We start from the raw sequence: 26,773 nt of genomic DNA, 5'->3' as shown, positions 1-26,773 counted from the left end.
CGACTTCTGAATTCTAACAGATTCAAATGAACATAGATCCTACATGAGTCTGATCTGTGATTGTATAAGGCTGCCCTTTATTGTTTTGTGCTACTTCTGGCCCGTATGCATGTAAAATGCTAACTGGTTCAAATGAATGTATATCTTCATCTTCCATGTTCATCGTCATCATTGTTAGTTTGCCTATCCTGTGGATGGACTGCAGTTGGCAGGAGAGCAGAGACTGGGTTTACGCGGGCCTGAGACGGTGGACGATGAATGGTGACTTTGCATAACGAAGTGCCCCCTCCCCCCTTTTTGTTCCTCTCCCAATTAGAGTTGCCTGTCTATGTCTAGCCCTTATCAGGCCTCTTGAATCTTACCAAGTTAGCTGCTCCGCTGCAGCATCACTGCTCAGTGAGTGAATGGGGAGAAGGGTAGTTCTGATGCCAGGACTTTATCTTTGGGCCCACCCAAGAATGGGTTGCACCCCTACGCAGTCCTGGGTCTATGCCCTTTGTTCTATTGAATCTCTTGGCTTGTTCATGTTCTTTCTTTTGGGATCCTTTTCTATCTTTATTCCTATTGTTGTTAATAAACGTATAACGTGAACTGTTCCTATGTGTGCGTGTCTATGTGTCCATCAAGGACTGGTCTCGTCACGCACATCAGGTGTCTGAGTGTATGCCATATTTGTGTGACTCTGAGTGTGCCTGTGAGAGTGAAATCTACGGCGTCCGATTTTGTGAAGCGACAGTTTGTGTTTCTTATCCCTGACTTTTAACCCTTTCACCTGCATTTCCCCTATATATGTTTGGTGCATGTTTAACATTTTAGCTGTAGATGAGAGTTGAATACTGTTAGAAAGGTGTACATCATATTTTCCTCTACAAAGTTCTTCTTTCAGGAAACTAACGTTGATATGACCTGGAAAAAGACAACTGCCTTGTTGCTGCTGACAGAGTGTGCTAGTCTCAAGTGTAATTGAGTATGAGCCATCCACGACAGTAAGCAGCAATGTGGGTGTGTGGAGCAGAAGCAGGACAGATTACTACAATCCAACCAACTTTTGCAATTACTAATTCTTCTGCAAATCTTATCTACTTGTCTAAACATGGCAAGAATGGTGTGCCAGACTCAACTCTGACCTACATGCACTTCCACACATAGGATGCAGGTCTATAAATATCACAGGCTGCATAAATTTGTAAACAAAATACCGCAAACTTATAACAAGCTGTATAAATCTGTAAACAGAGAAAATATCATAGGCAATCTCAGCAGATTAGCTTTAATTATCATTATCATACTTTTGTAGCAACAAATTCTTGGATTTTCCTCCACAAATTGTAGTTTAGGCAGGCGTATCCATGGAAATGACAGGGATGAAATGAAATGAAGCAAAATCTATGACACATCTTTAGAATGAGAAAACACCAGGTAATAGTCTGACATGCACTAGGGCCTGCATGAGAGTGAAAATGTTATGAATTTGGAGATGATTTCAAATAAAACGCGAAAATGAGATAGTGATCCGAGCTTGTTTTTATACAACATGAACTAGTTTGCTTCATCCAGTGCACTAGATCTACAGAATATTAGGGTTATTTCTTCAAATGACTGAGTAACATTCATACAGTCGTATGAATATTTCTTACTGTTTTGACACAACAAGAATGAGTCATACATGGCCTATGAAGAGCACAATGAGTTAATCCTGTTATGAATAGCAATTAGTGACATGATTCAAAGTGTGGAGTTAATGTTTATAGTCATTTCAAAGAATTTAGGTGATAAAATTTGCCTACTCCTTTTGAATGCCCACTATGATGTGCGGCACATTTGTATAACATGATTATGTTATGGAATACATGGAAATGATTTTTATGGTGAAATCAAATCCCTTCAACGTGAACCCTGCTGTTGTCAGTTCATTGTAACAGGACTTTGGCACCTTGTTATACATTATGTTGTAACAATAGCATGTCGTTACCCATAGCCTAGTAGAACTACATGGGCAAAAAGGGGATCTAAAATTTCAGTGTAGGTATCATTCAGTGGAAGGCTTTGCAGACGGCATGAATCTGATAGCAGGCACTAACAGACAACTACAAGACCTTATACACAGGTAAAAGTAAGGTAAAGGTCATCCCCTAACCTTTTCAGGTAATGGGGGGAGGTGATAGAGACCTCACTTTTCTTGGGGCCAGCTCTATGTAAGGGCGGTGCCCATCTCCTCTTCCTCACTGTTACCTTCCCCAACCCTCTATGGAATCAGCTACCCATTCCCGACAGCTGGGTCAACTGAGGGAAGTTTGCTGTGCACGTATTGAATTACCGCACTCTTAGTTCGGACGCCAGGCACACTTGGCTATCCGCTTGCACACAGTTCGATTCAAACGTATATGGAATGGCGACTAGCACTGATGGCAAAGCATGAACAGAGTATGGCTCAAAGAAGTAAACAGCTTCAGCTACTGGAAAGCAAAACTGTCAAACAGAGTTTCACAGCAGAAATCCACATCAGGATTGCAAAAGCAACAGTAGGTAATGCCAGGATCTTGTGCAGCAATAACACCAGTTTTTCCTATAAAAAACAATCTGTATGAGTCCCTCATAGTACCAATATATCTGTACAAATCCCTCATGGCAGCCATATTTTTGTATGGAAGCAGAATGTGGATTCTACTTGCAAATACCGAGGAAAAGATCAACCCAAATGCTCCTAACAAAATACTGTCTTCAGGACATAATATTCATGAAATAATCATTATTCAGAAATGTAAGATAAGGGTCCAGCCCTTCGAACAAATACAAAATGCAGAGAACAAACAGTGTGCCCAAGACGAGATCTCAACACAGGACAGCCAACCCTCACTGTAGATGCTAACTGTTGCACCACTGGGCTGCCCCAGTAATCACGTAAGTTAAACATATGACACTCAGAAACAACAGAGCTATGATAGAACACTGTTAGGGTTAGGCTAAAACATTATTGTCAGTGCATGGCTTAGATTATATAAAACCAGCATGCAAATTCCTACAGCTAGGATCAGAAAAGTTACCCACCTAAAGGCAATGTTAAGCATGCAAACATGCATCTGGCGATTGGGTTTCAGTGTCTGGAGGTCAAACAGAACCTGAAGGTCAAGATGCTAGTTGGACCGCATGGCATTCCAGGCACACATCTACCTCTAACTAAGATGGATCTACCAGCTTCGCTATCAACCATGAGACTGAAGGGAGACCAACTGGAGCATGGGGAGATCATCGCTGGCAGCTCTTGTGTTGGCAGATGAAAAATGGTCCTAAACTCCGGTGCACACTCTGGAGGTGGGGGATGTGTGGGGGGTGGGGGAATGTTGTGCAAAGGTACAGCTAGGAGCACATCCTGGAAGCTCTGTGGAGCTACAACAACAGTCATATCACCATGATAGCAAACACAATGACATGAATGATAATGCCAACTATCTTCACAATGAATATGAATATCATTCTAACTGACATGATAAAAGACACAATGAGACAGTGATGGAACTTAACAGCAATTTCTTTTATGAATGTACTCATATGAACAATGAAACTAACAATGGAGCTGTGGAAAATACTGATAGTGAATACCGGTATATGGCTATGACAAAGAAGAGTATGCTTAGTGATAAAAGCAGTGACGATGTACAAAATACAGGGTACATGTATAAATCTATTATGATAATATTAATAGTCAGGGCAATGAACAGTAATTCTTTCTCTTAGATGAACAAAATGTACATGTTTCTAACTCTTTACTACCCATCTCACCCAAGACAGTCTAATTTTACTTGATTTTGATTTTAGAAAGTATTGTGGAGATCTTGCACAAGAGACTGAGATGTTGGTGTTCCACATACTAGCAGACACCATTAGCACACTAAACAAATATTGTTTCAACAGCATTTAAAAAATACCCTTTTCTTTTTAGCTTATAAGGACTTCAAACTTAGAGTTCTGAACATATACTGAATATTGATGTCAACAATAGAGGAATGGATATGGCTGGAAACATTCGTCTCTTATAAACCACACAAAGATACAAAGAGGCTACAGTACATGGAAATCCTATAAATATATGTGACACACGAGTGTATAGGTGACAGATGATTGTACAGATGGTGAGACATGGGTAAGATGAGAGTAGAGGTGACATAAGTGCACACATGACACATGAATGTACAGGTGACACATCAGTGCAGGTAAGATGAGTGTAAAGATGACATATGAATGTATAGGTGACAGTGGTATTGTTATGGACAAGAGAATGAAATCGCGCTCTTAACGCAAGGCGGCAATAGCATTGCTATGGCCTATATAATGATAAATCACTGTTGACGCAAGATACACAGCAAGGCCAATAAATAAAGATTTCAGGTGGACAAGACCCACATCAAAAGGTTGTGCATTTATTATGTGTACAAGACCATATGTAAAGCACTATTTGTCAGGATTACAAGAACTATACAAAGTTTGCATTCTCATCATGAGAAAGTTTACTTTGGGTGCCAGGAAGTGTATTATGCATGAACACATGCCAACTATTCTCTAACGCTAATGCAAACAGTAACGTTTTCCAGACACATATTAGGATTCAGCAATTCTCATCTTTTCCTAGATCATTTTTAGCCTTGTGGCTTGTCATTCCTCTTAGTGTAAAACTCACTTTTATAAAACGGTCAAATATTTGTACTCATAAGTAAGTCAAACAACCAACACAAAAACAAAACAAAAAGTATACCAAAAGTCACTTGTCTATCATGTGAAAAATACAACTACAGCACTTTATTTGTTTGTGTAATTGACTATGCTTGTGCAATGTGTAAAGAGTTTATCAGGGATGATGGGAAATGTGAGAGAACAGCAAAAGGTAAGGTACTTGAGCACACCGCTCAGTGTTGGACTGTCATAAGCAGGTGACATGGAATGTCAGACTGTCGTAGTCAAATAACAAGGAGTGTGAGACTATCAATCAGATGACATGAAGTGTCCGACTGTCCATCAGATGACATGAAGTGTCAGACTGTCACAAGCAGGTGACTATTGTGTCAGATAGTCACAGGCATGTGACACTGTTTTTTTTTAAAAATAAAGTGACCAAGAGTTTGGGTGTGACAAGGCAGCATGTTTTGTTCATGGCCAAATAAGGCTGTACATGAGGTGGTCTTGAAAAGGCATAATGTGGTCCCAATGAGGCAAACTTAGATGACGTTAATGGTAAATGACAGAGTGCTGATGGCTGGGTTATAATAGCTAACACCAGGAAGATGCACCAACCACATGCTAACCTCAATACAACCCAAGCAGAACTATGAAGATGAAGTACAGAATGCTACTCACCAGACAATATCAACAGTATCAAATACAAATATCAAAAGTCTTGTTAAACACAGTGTTTGTTGGGCAAAGCATCATCCCATACCAGCATGAATCACATCATGAGTGTGCACATTGTGTCTGTATGGATCATTTGTTTTTGTACAGATCATACAAAAAATACATTCGCATACAATGGGTGCTGATGCTACAGAAGGCAAGGATATTGTAATCAACATAAATCTTATTCTCGTCACTGCAGAATATTGGCACACACTTGAGAATCTTTCTGCAAGATGAAGATATTGTAAAGTTCTTAAAGTTTATTACAATTCTATCCTATTGCAAGTTATCATAGAGTCTCTATGCTAGCTCCTACCTACAAGGTCTGTGCTTTCTGTATTTACCTGAAATGTGCAACTGGTCCATGTCCAACGGTGGTGGTGGAAACCTCTCACTGTACCCATCTCTGCGCACAGACACAGCCTCCCGAACCCCTCCCACTGCACTGATCAACTGAAAAACAGTAAACACCACTGTCACAAGCCAACAAAATCAGTCATACATGCTGATAAACTGACAATAATTACACTTGTCCCACACTTGCACTGCCAGACAACTGCCAACTGCCATGTGTGCCAATAAACTTATTACAGAAAACTTCTTTATTAAGACCTTCCCAATTATGAACCCCTTTTAGTTTCGACCTAAACATTTTTTTTAATGGGTATATTTCCCTACATAAAAGTCATCTCTATTAGAACTACCTCCCCAACCCAAGTTATCACCGACAGTTTATGCTCTATTACTACTTTTTTGAAAAAGTTGTGTGCTGAAAAAAAATTCAGTACATTCTAAAATAGGGCACTTCTGTCTGGCCATTTACCCTACAGAAAGCACATCAAATAAGTACATTTTGAAAGACTCTGCTTGTTCTATGGGTCAGCTGTCATTTCAACCCAAACCATATTGCTCCATCATAGCTACCATATCATCCCAACACTGAAAGTCAAATCCATCCAGACTTAAAAAAATACAAATTGATCTCCAAGGACAAAAGTAGACATTAACGTCAAATATTACCAACAGAGCTATGCATTGTTCAAACAATTTCAGCCATAATCTTACTAAACAAAAATGGCTGCATAGCAATACACATTAAAAGAACAAATCCCACAATGATATTCTTTTAAACAATTTTGTTAATAAAAGCCTCTATCATCATTCTTCTTATGTTTGGAGGCTAGTATTAAATGTATCTGTAGATGCTCAGCTAAACTCTCGTGATTGTGCATAAACGTGATTTTCTCTTAAATTTGTTTTTTTGCAATTTGCCAGCTACAAGTAGCAAAAACAAAACAATGTGTGCCAATCTGGTCTGTTCTACTACTGAAGCTATGGAGTGGATAGGAGCGTTTGCAGCCTTGCTTACACATTTCTACACTAAGCTAGCGGCAGCTACGAGCTACATATCTTTCATCATTCGATTTGTCATTAAATAAACATAATGTATGAATGCTATGTTGCATGCCTCCATGTGTGTGTTTTTATTATTCAGTCTGTGTGTTTATGCTTTTTGTCAAATGCCTTGAGCTAGCCTTTAATGGTGGTATAAAACGCTATATACATTAAGCTTATTATTATTTATTTTATGTGAATTTTGCAGATAATTGTAACATAGGGTAAACGGTCAACCTGAAAAATGTATTCAATATTTTCAACATGCCATTTGTGCAAAAAAAGATTAATAGAGCACTGCTTGTTGTAAGTCGGGTTGGGGAGGTCATCATAATAGAGATGACATTTATCGTTTATGCAGTAAAATATTTCCATCACAAATTTCTGGGTCATAACTAAGAGCTGATCATCATAGGGAAGCTCTTGGTAAGGAGGTTTTACTGTATTCTCTCTCTGTAAGTCTGGCTATCACCTGTACTTGCAGATGTTACTGCCTCAAATATACCTGCTGATTAGCTTTCCTCCAGCTGCTGGCAGCTGCACTGTTCTGAGGATTAGTTGACAGGACCTTGGCATTCTGCACCATTGGTGTAATGGCTGTAACAAACACCAACATTCTGCACCATCGGTGTAATGAGTGTAACAAACACCACCATTCCAAAGGACCCAAAAATAATCATATCAAAGGAAGAGATTATTTGAGGATTTCATGAACTGGAGCCTAGGGGAACTCTCATTTATAAAAAAAAAAAAAAAAAGGTCCCCTTCAGATTAAATGAAAGGACCACAGAAAACCACAGAAAAATCATTTTGTAAATTTTGCTCTACTTTATATATTTGATAGGTAACATAATACAGGGCAAGAGACTTTAATTCAGAAAAACAGATGTAGATGAAATTCCCTTCTTGAAATCTGAAAAACACAAAATCTGAGGAAGTTTTAGCAAACAAAAATGGAGTTATTCACCAATTTTCAATACCCTGACAATATTGATTACAAAGCACATGCAATTAAATTTAGATACTGCCTTTCCTACACTAGTTTCAGCTATGTTTGAAATACCTGGCATGAATACCATTTTTGGTGGTAAAATTTCTTTCTTTGAGTACTTACCAGATGACATGACTATGTGGAGATCACCCTCTAGCTGCCTCAAATCCAGCTGTCCGAACTGTGCAACATGGTAGGATCTGAATACAGTTAAGCCCCTCTCCCAATCCCAACTGTTACATCATTGGGTACTCTACTCCAGTTTTTTTGCCTGGACCAAGTCTGGAAACCTTATCATCAAACAAAATGCACAAGACCTGCGGCATCACAAGACAGAAACCCTCTCCCTACACTTGACATATGTTTTGGCAGATGTCCCGGTGTAGGGACCAATCGGAATGGATGATTTGTCCCTTCTTGCTTAAAGCATCTGCAAGGACAATTAAGCCTTCCTGGAACGTGCCAAGCTAGCAGTAAGATGTTGCTCTCATGGTGCCACGAAGTATTTTCCACACAACGAGGCACAGCTCAGGGGAGAGGGTACCTGGTCTGCTGTCAGTCCTCTTGCACTGACTAGCTGCTTGGATGAGAACTTACCAAGGAAGATGGAGTGACCGTACTGGAGCTGTGACCACTCAGAGCAGCCTGTGGGTAACAAGCTGAAGGAGAGCTCCAGACTGGTCTGAATGATGCAACCTCCCCATGTCCCCCTTACGCCATAGTGTCAGGGACCTGTTGAGGAGCCTGTTCCTTGTTTACCTTGGAAGATCCAGTCCCATAGGCGTGGAAACACCTAATGCCTGTACACTGTCTTTCTGACCCTCTAGCCACAGTCCTTTTGTTGGATGTTGTCCCCAGGACTCGCAGTCAATATGAGGCACAGGGATTGCACCTTGCTAAGAACTGGCCTGGAGCACCACTGTGCCCCCTGGACATGGCCAAGAAGAAACGAGGTGGCCATCATGTCGTAACTGCATGAAGCCAGGCAAAAAACTGGAGCTGAGTGCTCACTGAGGTGACAGGTGGGGTTGGGAGGGGGCTGAGCTGCATTCAGGTCCTACCATGTCGCACGGTTTGGACAGCTTAATATCAGGTAGCTAGAGGGTAATCTCCATATAGTCATGTCATTTGGTATAGTACCAAGAAGAAATTACAGCTGTGTTTGCCTCGGTCTTTTTATTATAGCTTGACATGGTAGGATTATAAGGATTGTCTGTTCTATTTAAGATACCAAAAATGTGATTACACTCACCAAAACATCAAACCATATTACAATGCTAATTTAAACATTCTACATTATGTCTCCATTAATGCTTTCTCAATTCATCCAAATGTTGCTCTGTTCTTTCTATAACTGTGAGACATAGTGGCTGTCTAATGTAGATTTGCTGTTTTGTCATCCTCCTACTCTCAGTCATCTGGTGAACACTGCCCTGCAAAACCCACCTGGAAAATGCCAAAATCTATTTTTAAAGTTTCGCACCAGGTATTCAAATGCACATGCACAGAGCCAAAAGAAGAGAGGGAAGAAAAAGAGTTGGTACTAACATGACTTAAGGTTTTCTGAAGCTTCATTGACGCGGTCTACAAAGAGAGGATCTTCGCTGTTCTGTGCCTCCATCTCAGCAACCTGCAACACTCGATTAGCTCGCCTAGCAATGCTTGATGCATTTGTCACAATCAACGGTGAGTCAATGTTTCGGATTCCATCTTCAATCCTCTCCGTGTCTCGCAGAATACCTTCCTCTGTCAACATACAATGTCAGGTTAGCAAATACTTTCCTGTCAGCACACAACCATACACTGGATAGACAGACCCATGTATGTTTACACACTAGACACAGACCCATATAAGCTCATTCATACACTGGATACCAAGACCCCACATCCACACACTTTACACCAAGACCTGTACAAACACTGGATACCAGAACCTGTACAAGCATCTGCATGCCCTTTGTGCATTCAACCACTGCAAGCACTTTTAAACACTTGGGTTATGACCAACATGTGGAATACTTGGTGTGAACTATGGCTGCAACATGTCAGATCTATGAGATATTCTATTAGTCAAATCTTTCAAATTTCTTCCATTAGGCACATTAAAACTAAATTATAAAAGAAATAAGCAATAGATGTTTGATTTCACTATCAATCTTTAATCCAAGATGTTCCTTACCTTCAGCCCGAATGAGAGCTCCTGTGTCCACAGCTTCATCAACCAACGAGCGAAGACGCTCCATGTTCTCTGTCCACTGCTTCTTGAGCAGCTCAAAGTGTTCCACTGCTGCTTGATTATTTGGGTTGGTGAAAAGCACACGTGCTGCATTCACAATTTGGGGGGTCAGGTCCTTCACCTTGAGAATATCACATAACCTATGAATGCCGCAGCTGTAGCCATCATTTTGGCATTTTTATCCAAGTACCTACTGATTTCTCCTGCTAAAATTGTTTAATATTTTACCCATGTACCCACTGATTTCTCCTGCTAGCATTGTTTCATCAGACCCTAAAGAATTGTAGAAACCTTGAAAGATGATAAGAAGTGGTGGACAGTTGGCTAGTAGTTCCTCCCAACAGCCCCATGGTTATGAGACAAAGATTTACTAACAAATATATTTACTGCCACGATGCCACTATCAGCCTTGGCAGAAAAGCTGATAAATTATGTCAGATGGGTAAAGTTAATTCAGGTACAATACCAGGAACAAGAGTGAAGGAACAAGGTGATGTCATGCCGGATAGGGAAATGGACCATCAGTTACAACATTAGATATAGGCAAAAAAGCTTAAGTACATCTACATGATGTCAGCAAGAAACAATTTATGTATGATAAAGCATAGAAGAACCAAAGGAAAGACATAATGTCAACGAGCCCACTTGTTGAGTAAAGATGGCTAAAAAAAAAAGACAACAATGCCCCTTGCACCAAGCCCTCTGCAAGTCAAGTTAAGCCTGTAAAACAAAAGAAAAATATTTCTTTCTCACCTGCGCTGAGTTTTTGAAAATGGCTTCCACTGTCTGCTTGTTGGGACAGCCTCCTGCAGTTGCTACAGAATTTGCAGTATCTGCTAAACGTTGAGCATGAGCCTGGAATTTGCGTGCCTTCTCCTCAAAATTGGCTTCCCTTCCCGGTGTACCTGGACAGATATCTTGTCTTATTGTAATAAATTTTTCACATAGCCTAGCTAGTATTATTATTTAGTCATTTTAAAACATTGTAAACATACTCAGACACAGACACCTTGTCTTATTGCAGTAAACTGTTTACATAGTGTAACTTGTATTCTTGTGGAGCCATTTCAAAACACATTGTGGATATACTCAAAGAGCAAACCTTGCATCAATAAGCTTCTGTCACCTCATCTACAGCACTGGGTCTTGTCATTAAATGTTTTCTGCTGTCTATATTAAATGTTCTCTAATGTCTACATTTTTTAGCCACTCATTCTCAAGCCTATTTTACCAGCAGAAAGAATAGCTTTAAGGGAAAAGGTACATAAAAATGAAAGCAAGAGAATGAGAAACAGATGACCAGCTAGAAATATTCTGGTTTGTACACATCAAAGATATCTGAAAAATCAAATGAACCTGCAGAAACAGACAGCACCAGGTGTAATTAAAAACAACTAAGTCAATAAACTCAGAAAAGTCTTAAAACAACAAACTGACATTAATCAAAAATAGGTCTCTCAAGACACCTAAAGAACTAGAACATATTGTACAGTCATTAGTCATAATAATGGCGGCAAGCCACCCCAGTTCCAGATTTATATAAATTAAACAGAAAATGGGGAAAAAAACTACATGACCAAAAAAATAAAAGAATGAAAAACAAATCTGAAATGAAAGCAATATTAATGCCTCATTATAAGTGAAATAAAGATAACATTAAAACTACTCAGTGTAGCCATAAATTTTGAAGGGATAAGCAAATGATGAATTATATATAATTCTCTAAGATTTATAACCTACCAAAATTATAAACAAGCATAAAATACCAAAAAAAAAAATAGTATAACAACTAAAAGCCACTCTAGAATGCAGAAACATTGCAACACAGGGATCTGAAAACCAGTATTACCACTGCACATTTGGCAGGCTTTGTGGACTCTAAGAGCAAGGAATAACATCTGAAGAAGGACATCAACAACAGTAAGCAACACCTGAAGGAGGAAATCAATAACAGTCAGCAACACTTTAAGGAGGACAACAATAACAGCCATCACCATCCTAAATGAAAGGTACGAGGACTCATAGGGCTATCATATGACCTGGCATCCTTCTCAGGAGGCTCATGTATATGAGTGAAAGGGTGTAGCTGAATGTCGTGTATAGGTACTATGTTTGTGCATATATATATAATTATATATAGATATGCATATATTTGTATGTAGTGTTTGTGAACAAAAGACAAATTTCTGTCTTGGTCTGCCTTGAACAGACAAAGTTTGATTTGATTTCTTTTGTATGGACAATGGTACCTTGTACTAACATCAGGGCTCTGCTACATCTTGAATGCTGAAATACTCTAAAATAAGTACTCACCTAGCCAGACTATAAAATAATTGTGTTCCCCACTCTGGTACATATTTAACCCTGACAGACTATAAAATAATAATCTCCCCAGCCATCATCCTTGTTCAGCTTAACTCTTTTCAACTTTCCCCTTGCTAAACTATACACTATACATTTAAGGGACGTCACATAAAAGATAAAAGGAGCTATTCCTGAACTCCTAGAACAGGTCAACAGGATGTGATCTGAGCCAGTAAAAACAAAGAGAAAAATTTGAACCCACTGACAAGCTGATAAGAACAGTCTGACCCTAGAGACATACCAACAGGAATAATTGCTGCCTCACTGAGCTGCTTGAGTGGTGTAGAAATGTCAATAAAGTCTTCTGCCACCTGTTCAACAGAAAACGGTTGCTAAGCTATAGAATTACAATAAAACTGCAAAATAAGCTGTACTAAAATGCAAAACTAACACCTGTCAGACCAAACATCTATATTCTCCATATGCTCCTAAAATTAACTCTTCAACAGAAACTCTCTTTGCATATTCCTAAAACGCCAGATTCTAAGCATGTTCTTAAACACTCTAGCATCCACTGCATATTTGTAAAAGACTTTAAAACTTTTATTCCATGAATGTTCTAGCATACTTTATCACAGATTGGAAGAATATTCTAACACATTCTAGGACCACAATGGTCTTAGCATATTCTAACATACTTCTCCAGTCCTGCTAGTTGAACAACATGACTTCTAGGGGCTTAGCATTCATCTTTGTATGAAGTTTGTATGCCCTTTGCCTGAACAGGCAAGAAATAAGAATAAGGGGAGAGGAGGGCATTGGTCTTTTACACCAAACCAGCAACTAAAGCTATATCATGGCAAGACAGCCAGCCCTGTAAAGAAATAAGAATAAACCACAAACCATAATAACAGGCAACACTTCACAGACCATAAAAGCAACAACACCACATCACAGACCACAATAAGAACAGCAGTAACATTTCTCCCTTACCTGGCTGACCAAAGCATCCTGTATTTTGGTCTTGAGGGCAGCAAGTTTCTCTGATAAGTTACGGGCTATTGCCTTTGCCTGAGGCCCATTACCCTGAAACAATGGCAAACCACACTGTCATCTTGACACAATTTGATTTATTATAAGACATCAGTAGCACACATATTTCAACAGCACCATTTTCCCACTTCAAATATCTTGACAGCACCAGTTTTCGATGTCTAAAACATTCTGACAGTGTGCACGTCCACACACCCATCTTACAACTATTTCAACAGCACAGCTGACCCACTTTCAAATGTCTTACAAAATGTCCTAATGTCAGTGTTTGCAGGTTTACATCCCACTAACACCCAGTTTTAGATGTCTTGTAAATTGTCATGTCCACTTTTGAAGGTTTACATCACAAGAACATTCATTTCCAACTGACAAATACCCTAATGTCAATGTTTGAAGACTTACATCACACAAACACACAGCAGGCACAGCTTAGAGTACTCACCTGACCCCGTCTGCATAAGTCGGCGAGTTGATTAGTCAGAATTTCTGTCTCATCGCACAAACGCAGCAGCTCCTGACGCTGGGGGCCTGTGCAACAGTTGGCCACTCGACGTCCCTCCTCAACAACCAGGCGTGTAGCTGCCTCACCTGCACAAAAATCACTGACGTCTGCTCACTCAGTAAATACATGTATATTTTTTACCATTCTGTTCACTTGTGATCAGCTGCTAGCTAAAGACTAATAACATGAATTTTGTTTTTGGAAGCATTTGACATGAGCCCAAAATAATGATAAACATAGTTAACAAACTGTTACCTAGCCCCTTATCATCCAGGCCTGGGTTTGCTAGCCACTGCCGTGCTTGCTCCACCTTGCCATCCACAGTTGGGGCTGGCTTGCGGATGCCACTGCGCTCAGTTGAAGTGATACTATTTGCTGTTTGCTTCTGTAGTTCACGTAGTTTGTTCTGGATCTCACGTGCCAGTGACAAAGCCTGGGGACTGCTTCCCTGTGACAGTTAGGGATGGAAAAATGTGCCTCTATGTTGGGAAGTTATATTTCTTTTTCATGTTGAGACAGTGGGGACTTTCTTCTCTATGTTGCAACAGTCATGGTGAAACAAAGGCTTTCTGTCTGCTTGTTCTGAATATATATGTATTATATATGTGTTGTATATGTGATTGTGGTGATTGTTCAGTGATGTGCGTTTTTATCAGTCTAAATGAATGACTGTAGACTCAAGGAAACTGCAAATTATGAATCCAAAGAACTTAATGCCTATCTCCTGGCAGTGAAATGAGATACAAAAGATGGACCTAAACAAATTTCTTGTTAAAAGAGAGTATTAGGCATTGAGGCACTGACTCAGTCCATGTTTCTTGCATGCAGAAACTTACCTTCCCTTGCTGTCGAAGTTCTGAAAGAGCATTGGCCATAGATTCAATGTCACTGACATTTTTTAAAATGGTGTCTCGCTCCTGCCGGTTGGTGCACCGGTCTGCAATCCTGCGAGCATCATCTAGAATCTGCTTGAGTGCTTTGTCACCTTAAAAACAAATACACATGCATTGTCTAGAATCTTCGTCACCTCAAACATTGATATGCGTGCATTTGCATAAAGTGAGCACCTTTCACAGCCTTTTTTTGTTAAAGGAGCAATAAACTATCTGTGACTTATTTATGCCTGTTACTGAATCCCATGTCAGGGAGATCATCAGCCAGAATCTCACTCAGCTCCTGCACAAGTGCCTTGACTTGAAGAATCTAGTTATCCCTCGTGTTCCTGATCACTCCTTATTGACTGGTGCTGTACCTTTATTGCTTAAGCATGTGGTTGTTGATACATTTTTAAAAAACTAGCCTTGGCCCTATTAACATAAAAAAATATTGCCCTGTTTTCAATCTCCCTTTTCTGTCCAAAGTACTTGAAAAGCAATGCTGGTCCAGTTCCTGAACCATTCGTCTAGCCAGAATCCACTTGAAGCATTTCCTGGGACTGTTGTGAGAATCATTTGACTGAGATGGTGTCACTGTGAGTGGTCTGCTTGCGACATAAAACACATCTTAAATTTCCAAGCTAGATCTGTTGGATCATGTTACTTTCATTCTTTGTGGCACTGTTTTGAACTGGTTCTGGTCCTACCTGACTGATCACACCCAGTCTGTTGTAGTTGTAGGCATCACATCTTTGCCTGCTCTTTTGAAGTAATGGCTATTTCAAAGCTCTTTTCTTGGGCCTCTTTTATTCATTGTGTACACCCAATCACTTGCATCCACCACCCTCCACTTGAGCCTACACATGCACTGCAAGCATCTGGCCTTGCCTCCCAGCTTCAGCAGGTCCGCACCACCACACAATACACATTTGACTGCACAAGCATGGATGTCCACTTTTGTATTGTCCTGGCTAGATTACTGCAGCTCTCTATGAATCTCTTCAACTGCCTACCAGACAAAGTTTGGAAGACTTAGAGTAACGTCTCTTGTGTTGTCTTCCATCAGCAAAATACAGATCATGCTACACCCATCCTCTGTGAGCTTCACCATCTGCCAGGCAAGCTCACATTGATTACAGCATTGTCACACTGTGCTACCATTATCTTCTCAGCCTTGCTTCAGAGTACCTGTCCAAGCTACTGATGGCTTACCATCTGTCGGTATCTTTGGTGTGCTTGTGTTGCCTCTCCTTTCTGTGCCATGTATCTGATGGGGAAAAATTCAGCGAATGTTCCTTTCCTTCTTAGAACCTGCTATTTGGAATTTCCCTTTCTCTTCGAACTATGTCTATATCTGAAGTCTTCAAATCTGGCTTTTAAGCCCATCTCTTTAAGAAACATCTTGTATAATTAAGAGTACTGTTGCTCTACCTCTACTGTTGCTCTATCTGGCTTTTAAGCCCATCTCTTTAAGAAACATCTTGTATAATTAAGAGTACTGTTGCTCTACCTCAATTCTTCATCCACCCACTTTGTTTATGTTTAGGTTTTGGTGTCAGCCCATCTCATTAAGAAACACCTTATTATTCCTCTCCCTCAGTTCTTCATCCATGCACTTTGTTCATGTTGTTATGGTGACGCTTACATTTCTTGTACACACTGGTGATTCCTTGGTAGTCCTTTGCGTTTTGTGTGCAGCATACTGAGGTTGCATCCACACAGAAAAATGTGCTTTAAAGATCCAACTACTATTATTATTAATACATTTGTTATGTTACTGGCACTAGTATGCACCTAATAATAATAATAAGATGTACCTGCACTGCCAACTAATGCAGCTGGATCTTGAAGCCAGTCCTGTGCAGACTGCATTTTCCCCTCGATAGCATTCTGAAACATTGAATGACATTGCATTCAGCAGCATCCTGAAACACTGAGTGACACTGCATTCTGTGCATTCAAATATAAAGGACACCAAACCAGAATGACAAGGAACTATGACAGATCCCACAATGAGACACAAGGGAATCACACTGAACCCATCTTCATGTCTGTCTGCAGCATAAAAATCTCACCTGTGCCTTTTTCATAACTGTCAGATCATCTGCATCCCACTCTTCCTCATCATATGTTGTCAGCTGCAGCACACGGATGATTTCATGGATCTCATCTGACATCTTTCTCACGGTGTAGTCACGGTTGTTTTGCGCCTCAACCAGACCCTGGCCTATAGATGTACAAACAAGCAACCCATTGTCATTCCCTGTGGGAAAACTGGGAAGTAGACATCCACATTGCTCCTTAGTCTTCAAAGTGTTAAGCTTAGTAACTGCCTGTCTAGAGTCTGGCCAAAAAACACCTCTCTTCTGATGTCCAATGATAGACTATGGGTTTTTTTCACATGATGTATATACACATACATCATAGACATTAATACACAGATAATCAGCTAGTGGACATTAATATACAGATAATACACCTGAGAAATACAATACAGTATTCGGCATCGCAGAAAAAAATAACAACAAATGATGGACCATGTTTTATGTGGATTCTCCAAACAGCATTATTTTACAAACAATAATGACAGAAATATTGACTATGGGACCATTTGTATGGTCCAAACAATATGATCACACAAACTGTGGTGAAGCCCTTAGCCACTGACCTGATTGCTTGGCAGTAATGAAGATTTTAATGCCAGAGATGAGGACTGGCGTGAGATTTTTAACCTGTTCTAGTGAGCGCAGCAGCATGTCGCGATGTACTTGATGGGTTAGCTCCTTCTCACGAGCATCCACATTCTTTGTCATCCGTGTCAGCACTGGGCTCAGGTTCTAGGACAAGCCAAGTCATGTTAAGCTCAAGGTGGCACAAGGAGTCCTAATCTCATGATAAAAGATCAAGCAAGGGATTGCTACATAAATATACAAGCATGTGCTAAGTACTACATATGTATATTATTTCACTTTATCAATTACTTACTTGTAAAAAATAGTCTGAAAACTGTGCTGAAACCGTGTTCTGTACAACACTATCATTTGAAGACTTTTTTTTCTATGTCTACTCCTACCTGAAAAGAACACTGGTGGAAGAGAGAGTATCAGGCCACAATGTGTCTATCATCTAGTTAAAAACTGTCATATTCAACCTGAAAAAGTTGAGGTCACTATGACCTTAGCATCTAACCTTGACAAAGGTGACCAGGTCTTCCATTCGGTCAACAACTTCTGTGATGGCCAGGTACTCCAGCACATTTTTACAAACACGCACGATCTTACGCACCTCTGATTCATCAAATGCCAATAAGAGAGCTGACGTTCCCTGCAGAATTCCTGCCAGAGGATGGAGACAGCAACCACATTCATCTTAACCATCAAAATAATATGCAGTTCACTTCATTCATCTCACTCAAAATTTACAAAACAGATTATACACTACCAATCATCAGTCAATAGCAGTTAACACCATTCACCAAAATGAGTGCTGAAAACAGACACGACAACAAAGAACAGCATCAAGTAGAACACTCAAAACAGTAGTTACAGAAAAAGGAGTCAACAAAATCACCTCGGGAGCCTTCGATGAGCTTTTTGCGAGCAGGCCCAGAGTAGGGATCTGCTCGCAACAAGTCTGATGCATCCAGCAGCAAGAGAGACGACTCTTCTACTCGAGTGAGTGCCGGAGGCATGTCTTGCTTCAAGATCTGATCATCACTGCTGTTGACGGTCTCATAACCCACCTGCAATTAAGCATACATGTAAGCAAATACTACCAGCAATATCACAAACTGCACTACACACACCAAACGCTGCACAGCACCTAGATACACATAATTCTCTCTACCAGTCTGCCGTTTGCAAGTGTATCAAGAGTGGGGTTGTTTTGGGACTGCAGCCTAAAGCGGGTGGTAAACTCCATCTAAGGCTCCCTTCAATTTAATTAAATTAAAATTTAATATAGTACAGTGCATACAAATCAAAATCATTCATATCATTAATTGCCCTATGTCAGGGAATGTACTGCAGTGGTTTGTGGTAAGAGCTCCCTTAGTGCACAAGAAAAAAATTGTTCTGCTCATGGGTCTGCACATTCTTGTAATCAAAGACCTAATCTCATCATAAAGACATCCTAACCTAGTAAGTACTATCATGGGGTCAGCATTCACTAGAGGCCATAGTTATAAAGAATGAGCAAGTTGTTTCTTAAGGGAAAAATCAGGAACTCAAGAAAAAGTGTCTTGTTTTAACAGTTACAATGCAATGCCCAGATCATGTGCACATGGTTTCATGCTTCTTCACCACAAGTCACTTTTGCCACTCCTTCGTAACTACAGCTCCAAAGGTAAAACAACATATGCAGGGTCTAGATGCCACTTTATAACCAGAAATAAGACACTTGTCCTTTAGTTCCCCATGTTGACCCAGGGCACAACTTACCCTCACTTCATGACTATAGCCCCAGATGGTCACATTTACCCCATAGGGTGTTGTGTTCATACAGAATTTCTAATTGCTAAGTGTAAACTATATTCCAATTAAGTAATGGGCAAAGAGTCAAGAAGTAAAAAAGTCATGTTTATTTTGTACAAAGAGCAAAGCAGGTATTATTAACAGATGTTGACATGCTTGTTCGTTTTTTTAAAAGGCAACCTTTTATTAATTGGCGACTGACATTTCCTGAACAAACAAGCAATTTAAAGCTGTCACTCCTTTAAATGTGTGTAATCAAGTGGTGATGTCAGGGTATGACAACAACTTTCTCCAACACGCTCGAACATAGGCAAGAAATAGCCTGCAGGTATTCAACCCTTTAATCCACAGGTTTGTACAATGGCCACAATTGTGTCACATTGTCGGATGCGGTAAAAGTCAGGGCTGTCTCTTCTTAACTTCTCTTATATGCCACAGGTCTATTCTCCCCCATCTCATATCGACTATTCCCTTATATACCCCTTGCAGGGCTTACTGTCCACGATGCTCATGTACAGCCACAGCGATTTGAAGCTTCAACCCTAGCCAATCACCACTGAGCACTCTTTTTCGTGATGCTCCAGGAAGTCCACACCAATGTGTTTCAAATGCCAAAACTAACAACAAATGCTGGCCTCTCAGCTGCCCCTCTAGACGTGCATCTACTAGTTCCACATTTCAACAAAAAAAAAACAACAAACAAACATAAATGCAGATGCCCATACCACCACCACACCACTTGCTGCCATTCTGAAGCATACTTTATATCACTTTTTCACTGATGTTATACTCATCGATTTTTTTTCTTTGTCTGAGTGAATGTGAACAGAGTATGAATACTTGTGAGTGAGACTATATGTGCCAGCATCAATGATTACAAATGGAAAGCAGAAGTGGAAGTAGATATTTTACGTTCTTTTACAGCCTGCATTGATGTTGTATGTAAAGTGATGTTCTAATGTTACTGTTGGCAGAAACAACAATTTCCTGAAAAGGATTAAAGATGTGCATTTATATTTAATAAAATGAAGCAAAAAGTATGCTTTCAGACAATACAAGATAGCAGCTTGTGACATGATATTACAAGGTAATCAAATCGCTGAATAACAAGATAAATCACTAAAATAAAATTGTAATCAAATCATTAAGGTACTAACAAGGTATTTAAACCACTTACTCGCACAAGGTTATCAACTGCAGCCTTGACAGCTCGCACTGGCACTGCAAGGTCAGGCATCGCATTTCCATCCTCTGCCTCCTCATGTAAAATGACAAGTCGTGACACCTACAAAGACAAATCTTCAACTTTACCATGACACCTTTAAAGAGAAATTTTCTACATGACCATTACACTTATAATGAAGTCTTCTGTCATTGTAACATTTACAATGAAAAAATTCTTTTATATAATCCTTTGTATTTTTTTTTATTAAGTTACAAAAGTAAACCAAAGATCTTGGCAAACTGACAAACTCATACCACAGAAAACTGAGCAAGAAAATGAAAGATCCTTATGTATCACCACAGATGTCTTACATATCATTTCCTTGGCCAACATGCATGTGCCATGTTTATTCTTGATACATTTCTGACAAGTACAAAAGAAAATGTGCTTATCTACAATAGTAGAACGTTTTCTATAGTAAATGTTATATGCTCAATTTAAACAGACTTGTTTCGATTTAAAAGTATACTTCTATATGAACAATTAGTTCTCTTCGTAATGACAACTGGCCAGGAAAGTTCACAGAAAATAACACTGTGAGCCAGAATATGACTGATGAAGGTCAAATAATGAGAGCAATATCCTTGAAAATACTGATTATCCTGCTGCAGACTTGTTAAACAAAAGAAAAGAAAAAATTTCAGACTCTGCAGAGAGTGATTGCAACAGTGATTGGTGCAGAGGAACTGCTAGCAGACAAACTGGCTTCAGAGCATAGCAGGAGTGCGGCTGAGCAGAATTTTAACTGTCACATCCTGATAGAGAAGCATCTTAAGCATCAGCAGGACCTCTACCATAACTGTCACATCCTGCTTCCTCTGTCACACCCTTCCCCCAATTATTTGCTTATTGTTACTTCCCTACTCATCTTCCTTTGCAAAATCACGATACTCTCAGTCCTTGTTATTTGATTCCTTGACCTGATAGCAGCCACCAACAGAGATCTGCATGTTCTTATCAACAAACTGACAGACAGTTCAAACCACATACCTTCATTAATGAAGGTCCATGGTCCAAACACAAATGGAATGGAGACCAGCACTAACAAGAGTAAAGTCATGGCCATTGGCAATGCAGATATATACTGGTGAAAGAGGTAATCAGCTTTAAGTACTTAGGAGCCACCCTCTCCAAGGATAGCTGCTCCACGACAGATACTCACATCAGGATTGCAACAGCAACAGCAGAAGGCTAGGACTGACAGGGTCTGGAGAAGCCATAACATCAGGTTTACTACAAAGTGCAACCTCTACAAGCCCCTTGTAGTATCAATCCTGCTTTTGGGGTGAGAAAAGGGGATCCTGCTTGCTGATATGGAGAGAAGAATTGAGAACAAGTAAAACCAATGACTTTGGTCATGATCACTACCTTTGTAGGACACCAGAAACCCCTACATACAACAGTCAAGCAGTGTAAGATGGACTGGGTTGGCCATGTGACCTGGCACGACACTTTGTCCAAGACTGTCTTTCAAGGTACCCTGGAGGGTGGTCAACGCCACGATGGCCAGAGGAAAAATTGAAGGAATGGACTTATCATCCTGTGCAGGACCTGCTCACTATCATCCAAGACTAACATAAGTGGCAAGCCTTGTCTGCTGCTACTTCTATGTGCTCATTCCCCTGGTACCAATGGATGGATAACTGAATGAAATAACTGAATGAATGGTGCAGAAATCTTTATTACTTTCCACCAACTGGGTTACAAAGCCTGCTCAATTTACCATCAAGTGAGGACTGTAAGCCTGTCAAGTTATATCAAGAAATTGTAAAAGCTATAAAGAATACAACAAATCCTTTGGAGCAGCAAAATAAAGATCCAGCAAATTGACCTACATTTAATACCACCAACCAATATCCAAACTGAGCAGATGGAAACCTGATACTATAATAGAATTAAAGAAATGACTGACCATTCTCACAGACATGAGTGTTATCACAAAAGCAAGGCTCTAGGACTCCTGGCTGACAAGAGGGGATTAGCAAGAAAGTGCCTCGTGAGAAAAGAATTAGGTAGGACACTAGATTCCTGCATTTTGTAGACTTCCAGCAGATTTTGACGTCTTCTTCTATCACTTATAGTACTTTTCATTATAATAATTAAATGAAAATGCTTGAATTTCATGTCTAGTTGGGTATCTGCAAGACATGTGTTGTGACGTTGCCAATGAGCTAAAGCTTACACGAAGATATCTGATGATTTCTACTACACCTTTAAAGACATATATCAAAATCAGATTCTTTGGATGGCCAAACAGCCAACAATGCAACAGGACTGATGATAATACTATTCCAGATGTTTCATGCAAAATGTTTTTTGCCTTGTCATATTTTTGTAAAGATCTTTTTAGAAATTCTTTTTCTCTTCATATCACTTCACTTCTTCCTTTTCTTTTTTTTCTCCCATTAATGTTGTCATGTCTTTCACCTCCATTAATCTTGATAGACAGCACTTGCATTTAAAATTTGCAGCTTCAATAATAGACAGCATGCTGTTCTTGTATCTATTTAAATATTGTAGCAGCACTCATGATGGATGCAGTAATAGTTGTAGAATAAAGTGCTGCATAAAGACACGTTGGTAAGTTTGCACCTGCATGACCCCCACATCCTTGCGCAAAAGCACACATGCATGTCCAATGTGCTGATAGTGTTTAAAAAAAAAAAAAAAGCTTAAACCAAGTTGCTGACATTGATGATGTGTCTCTTAAATATGACAACAAAACAACACATAAATATGAAGATATGTCTCAAAGATGACAACAAAACCACATGAGTATGAAGAGTGGCCTCTTCCTTTTACTCTGGTCCTACCCAAAGGCACCCATAGGACAACATGAAGACATAGCAGACAAGGAAATGTAATCTCTCGAATAAAGCTTGCACGCATCCTGTTCTGGGCCTAATGGCCAACTGAATTCTACTTGAACAAGCAATATTGTAAAGTTCAACAAGGAACATTTGTATGACTGCTCACTGCTAGGGAAACATGTCTGCAATTATCTTTAGCGTAGGCAGACAAGCAATACTGTAAAGTTCAGCTTGGGACATCTGTATGATTGCACACAGTTAGTGAAACATGTGCCAGTCTGCAATTACTTGTAGCAATTCAAACTGCCCATTGGGACAAATAAAGTTGGTCATTGTCATTTTCATTTGAGTTTAGTGGTCAACTAATACAATTTCAGTATTGTGATTTCATGCTGGTGAGCTACAGATTAACTGGTGGGATGCTAAAGAGCATCTTCTGGCTAATTTCTTCTGTAATTTATTTTTCCTGGCTGCTCATCCCTGTGAGTGCAATTCAATGTCATCTTGTAGTCGAGCAATTGTTCTCTTTCTTGTCTATCAGTCTCTTCTTTGCTTAAGTGTCTTACAGCATCGTGAAAGACAGGCATCTTTCATCAATAAAAACTACTGGCATGATGGTTTTTTTTGTTTGCCATCCATCGCAAATGATAAAGAAATAAACACATGAAACTTTAATGCCAGCCAGGCATGTGGTAGTCTGAAGCAATGTAACATCAAGTTGTCAACAAAAATATTAGTTTACAAAGGTGTTGTCCTGTCATCTGAAATATGACAGTGAAACTATTTACAGGTGCCACATCATGCAGCTTGAAGCATTCCATGTTCACTCTCTGCAAAATACTAGACATCTGATGGAAAGACAAAGTCTACAACTTGGATTTGAGAAAGAGAAGATGTCTAAGGTTGAGAAAGCAAAAAATCCCATACAAAAACTGAAAGATGAAGTGCACAATCTGTTAGCTTGGTACCAATAGACTGTCAGTAACACCATCTATAAACACCTCTTGTCTCTTGTTAATTCAGATGCAATAAGCCAGTCACTATTTGACACACAAGAACAACCAGTTCTGCAAAATGGTGCAAAACTCTGGAGCCTAGAGAATGCATCACAGTATTGTGGAGCAGTTAATCATTTTGGCCTTAAAAAGTTCTTAGGTGTGTAGATGGGCACACCCCTAATGATTTAGGGTATGGTGAACTATCATTATCCAATAATTGTGAACTGAGTTATTAGATGTTTTAACTATTGGTTAAAAATTACTAGAACGAACAATTATAGACTGCCCCATAAAGTATATAAGATGCTGTACGATTTAGATCCCTGGTTTTTAAACTGTGGTATGCGTACCACTACTGGTATGTAAAGGTATGATGGGTGGTATGCGAGCACCATGCACCAAAATAAAAGAATATATATATAATTTACAAGGGGCTGTATGTAGGGTTGAGAGATGGTACTTGGTCAATTCGAATTTTCGTAAGTGGCACTTGTCTGGAAAAGTTTAAAAACAGGGGATTTAGATGATAGGGGAAAATCAAATTGGGTATCTACTATAAGAATGAAACTTTTTTCCCTAGGATTTGGTTTTGTTAGGATAAATCAAGGCATTGAAAATATAAATATTTTTTATTAAAGAGTTGAAAGAAAAATAAATTGTGTTTAGGTGGCAGGATACCATAAAGAATTTGTCATTATATCTTTTTTAAGCATTTATAAAATGATTTTGAGATTGGATAATTATGCATGCTAACTCCATAGTTACTTTTCCTAGTCAGTATAAATTGTCATTTACTGTTTGTAACATATTGTTTTATAATGGTTTTATTCTTTCCCCTTCAGGAGGGCAGTGGCTCTGTAATAAACAAATCAATCTCTCTCTCTTTCTCACACACACACAAACATACATAACTTCCACCACCCTTATCTCCTTTTCTTGTCTTTATATCAACAAAGTACTATTTTCTAGAATCTTGATCACCAACACCCTGCCACCAACCCACATGCACATACACCCATCTCTCTCTCACACACTCAATCTCAATACTGGTTACAAGATGTGTTGGTAGGCTTTCAAATAAGAAAGCCTGCTGACGGCTGACGAGTATATTGGAGCTTTAGAGGAAAGCCTATCCTCTATGTAATAATTAATATACCTCTAATGTATATTGTTTTCATCTGCAAGCTCGATGTTCCCGACCAGGTTCAAAGAGAAGTTTATTATTAAATTAAATTAGTAAATGTTTTCATACTATCTCCCAACAAATATATTATTGGTCATCACCTGTAAGTGTCATGCCAAAAGAATTTCGTACTGTCTACATTCTCATCTGGCTATCTCCGTAGGTGCCGAGCCGGCTACTTCATCAGTCTTAAGTATCCTTAAGTTTACTAAGCTATTGGTAAAATATACAATACTCCCGAATGATAGATTTTGCAATTCTTTATTGACTTGGTGTGGTAAGTACACTGAAGGCGCACCATCATAATATTACAGCTGACATAAAGTATCGGGGGAAGCGTGGAGTCAACAGCACCAATTTGGGCATCACAGACTCGCAGATCTTCCATCAAGTAACCAGCCGCCTATCGTCATTGCCTTTACCTTTAACAAATAATTCACTTACTTGCTGGGCCACTGGCTCCAAAATACTCTCGATTGTCTTCGTGTGGAAGACAGGCATGGTGTTGGTCTTTGGCTTTTGTTTGGCACACTATAAAAATACAGTTGTTAGTAACCGATGACAAGCTGCCTGCGAGCTGCGTGACCCGGGTCACTGAATGAAGAAGCGGAGCTAGCTGTTTGAACCACGCAGTAGTTTCGGTGCACAGTCCAGTTACTGTCGCTGCTGATGTTGAGGCCACTAAATATTTGAAGTTATATTTTCTTACATCCGTAAGTATTTCCATAATAAAAATCAGAAAATAAAGTGCTACCACTTCTGTATTAGGGTGGAAACTTGAGAGTTTGCAGCAGGTGAAGGCGGCTAGCATGCCATATATGGACATGGCCTACGTCTGCTGCCAAACAACACTCAACACCGTCAACAAAGGTGTGGACTGGATGACTAAATAGTGAATCACTTCCACGACAATATGTCGCGCTCGGGATCAGTTTATCGTTCAGATCACACGATTTCATTTCTATGAAGATCGAATGTTATTTACCGACACCAGAAAGTCAGTTTGTTTCGCGCACCAATTTTCTTCCATGGCAGCAGACAGTGCCAGAGGGAATTACTAATGAGAATTTTAATGAAAAGATTTGTGACGGAAACACATTTTGTACCTGTGCATGTGCCGTGAGAGGGAAAGAGAACTTCTTTATTTCAAAGGCTGTGCCGTAACTATACTGCCACCCATGGATGGGGAGGAGGCGACCGACGTTAGTGAAGGCGCGCTAGTGAACGATCTGCGCCCCTCAGTAGGTCTCCTGACGGCTGGCCTACCGCAACCATTAGTCTTTACACCAATAAACATAATATTAGTCCATTTTCTAACCCTTTCTTTCACTATTGTTTAGT

General features: G+C 39.6%; 1 protein-coding gene across 11 annotated transcripts in view; it reads right to left on the bottom strand.

Annotated features, from left to right (window-relative positions):
• Positions 1 to 26,048, bottom strand: part of LOC112560284 (vinculin-like) — a 47,095-nt gene extending 21,047 nt beyond the window's left edge. For 3 of the 11 annotated variants that reach the window (XM_025232025.1, XM_025232024.1, XM_025232026.1), the window contains exons 1-18: positions 25,877 to 26,048; positions 20,394 to 20,501; positions 18,315 to 18,486; positions 17,934 to 18,079; positions 17,413 to 17,581; positions 16,820 to 16,971; positions 16,562 to 16,634; positions 14,706 to 14,854; positions 14,125 to 14,317; positions 13,810 to 13,955; positions 13,308 to 13,400; positions 12,616 to 12,685; positions 10,764 to 10,915; positions 9,954 to 10,131; positions 9,323 to 9,520; positions 7,289 to 7,380; positions 5,733 to 5,841; positions 3,172 to 3,387 (exon numbers count right to left, since the gene is read on the bottom strand). In XM_025232025.1, coding sequence (XP_025087810.1) covers positions 3,172 to 3,387; positions 5,733 to 5,841; positions 7,289 to 7,380; positions 9,323 to 9,520; positions 9,954 to 10,131; positions 10,764 to 10,915; positions 12,616 to 12,685; positions 13,308 to 13,400; positions 13,810 to 13,955; positions 14,125 to 14,317; positions 14,706 to 14,854; positions 16,562 to 16,634; positions 16,820 to 16,971; positions 17,413 to 17,581; positions 17,934 to 18,079; positions 18,315 to 18,486; positions 20,394 to 20,501; positions 25,877 to 25,933 — 2,473 coding nt within the window. In that variant the 5' untranslated portion in view covers positions 25,934 to 26,048. The remainder of the gene's footprint in view (positions 1 to 3,171; positions 3,388 to 5,732; positions 5,842 to 7,288; positions 7,381 to 9,322; positions 9,521 to 9,953; positions 10,132 to 10,763; positions 10,916 to 12,615; positions 12,686 to 13,307; positions 13,401 to 13,809; positions 13,956 to 14,124; positions 14,318 to 14,705; positions 14,855 to 16,561; positions 16,635 to 16,819; positions 16,972 to 17,412; positions 17,582 to 17,933; positions 18,080 to 18,314; positions 18,487 to 20,393; positions 20,502 to 25,876) is intronic. The other 8 variants (XM_025232029.1, XM_025232031.1, XM_025232030.1 and 5 more) reach the window with 5 other exon arrangements.
• Between the last annotated feature and the right edge of the window lie 725 nt (positions 26,049 to 26,773).

Source organism: Pomacea canaliculata, linkage group LG3, assembly GCF_003073045.1.
Source record: "Pomacea canaliculata isolate SZHN2017 linkage group LG3, ASM307304v1, whole genome shotgun sequence".
Classification (NCBI taxonomy): Eukaryota; Metazoa; Mollusca; class Gastropoda; order Architaenioglossa; family Ampullariidae; genus Pomacea; species Pomacea canaliculata.
This window is presented reverse-complemented; position numbering and strand designations above follow the sequence as displayed.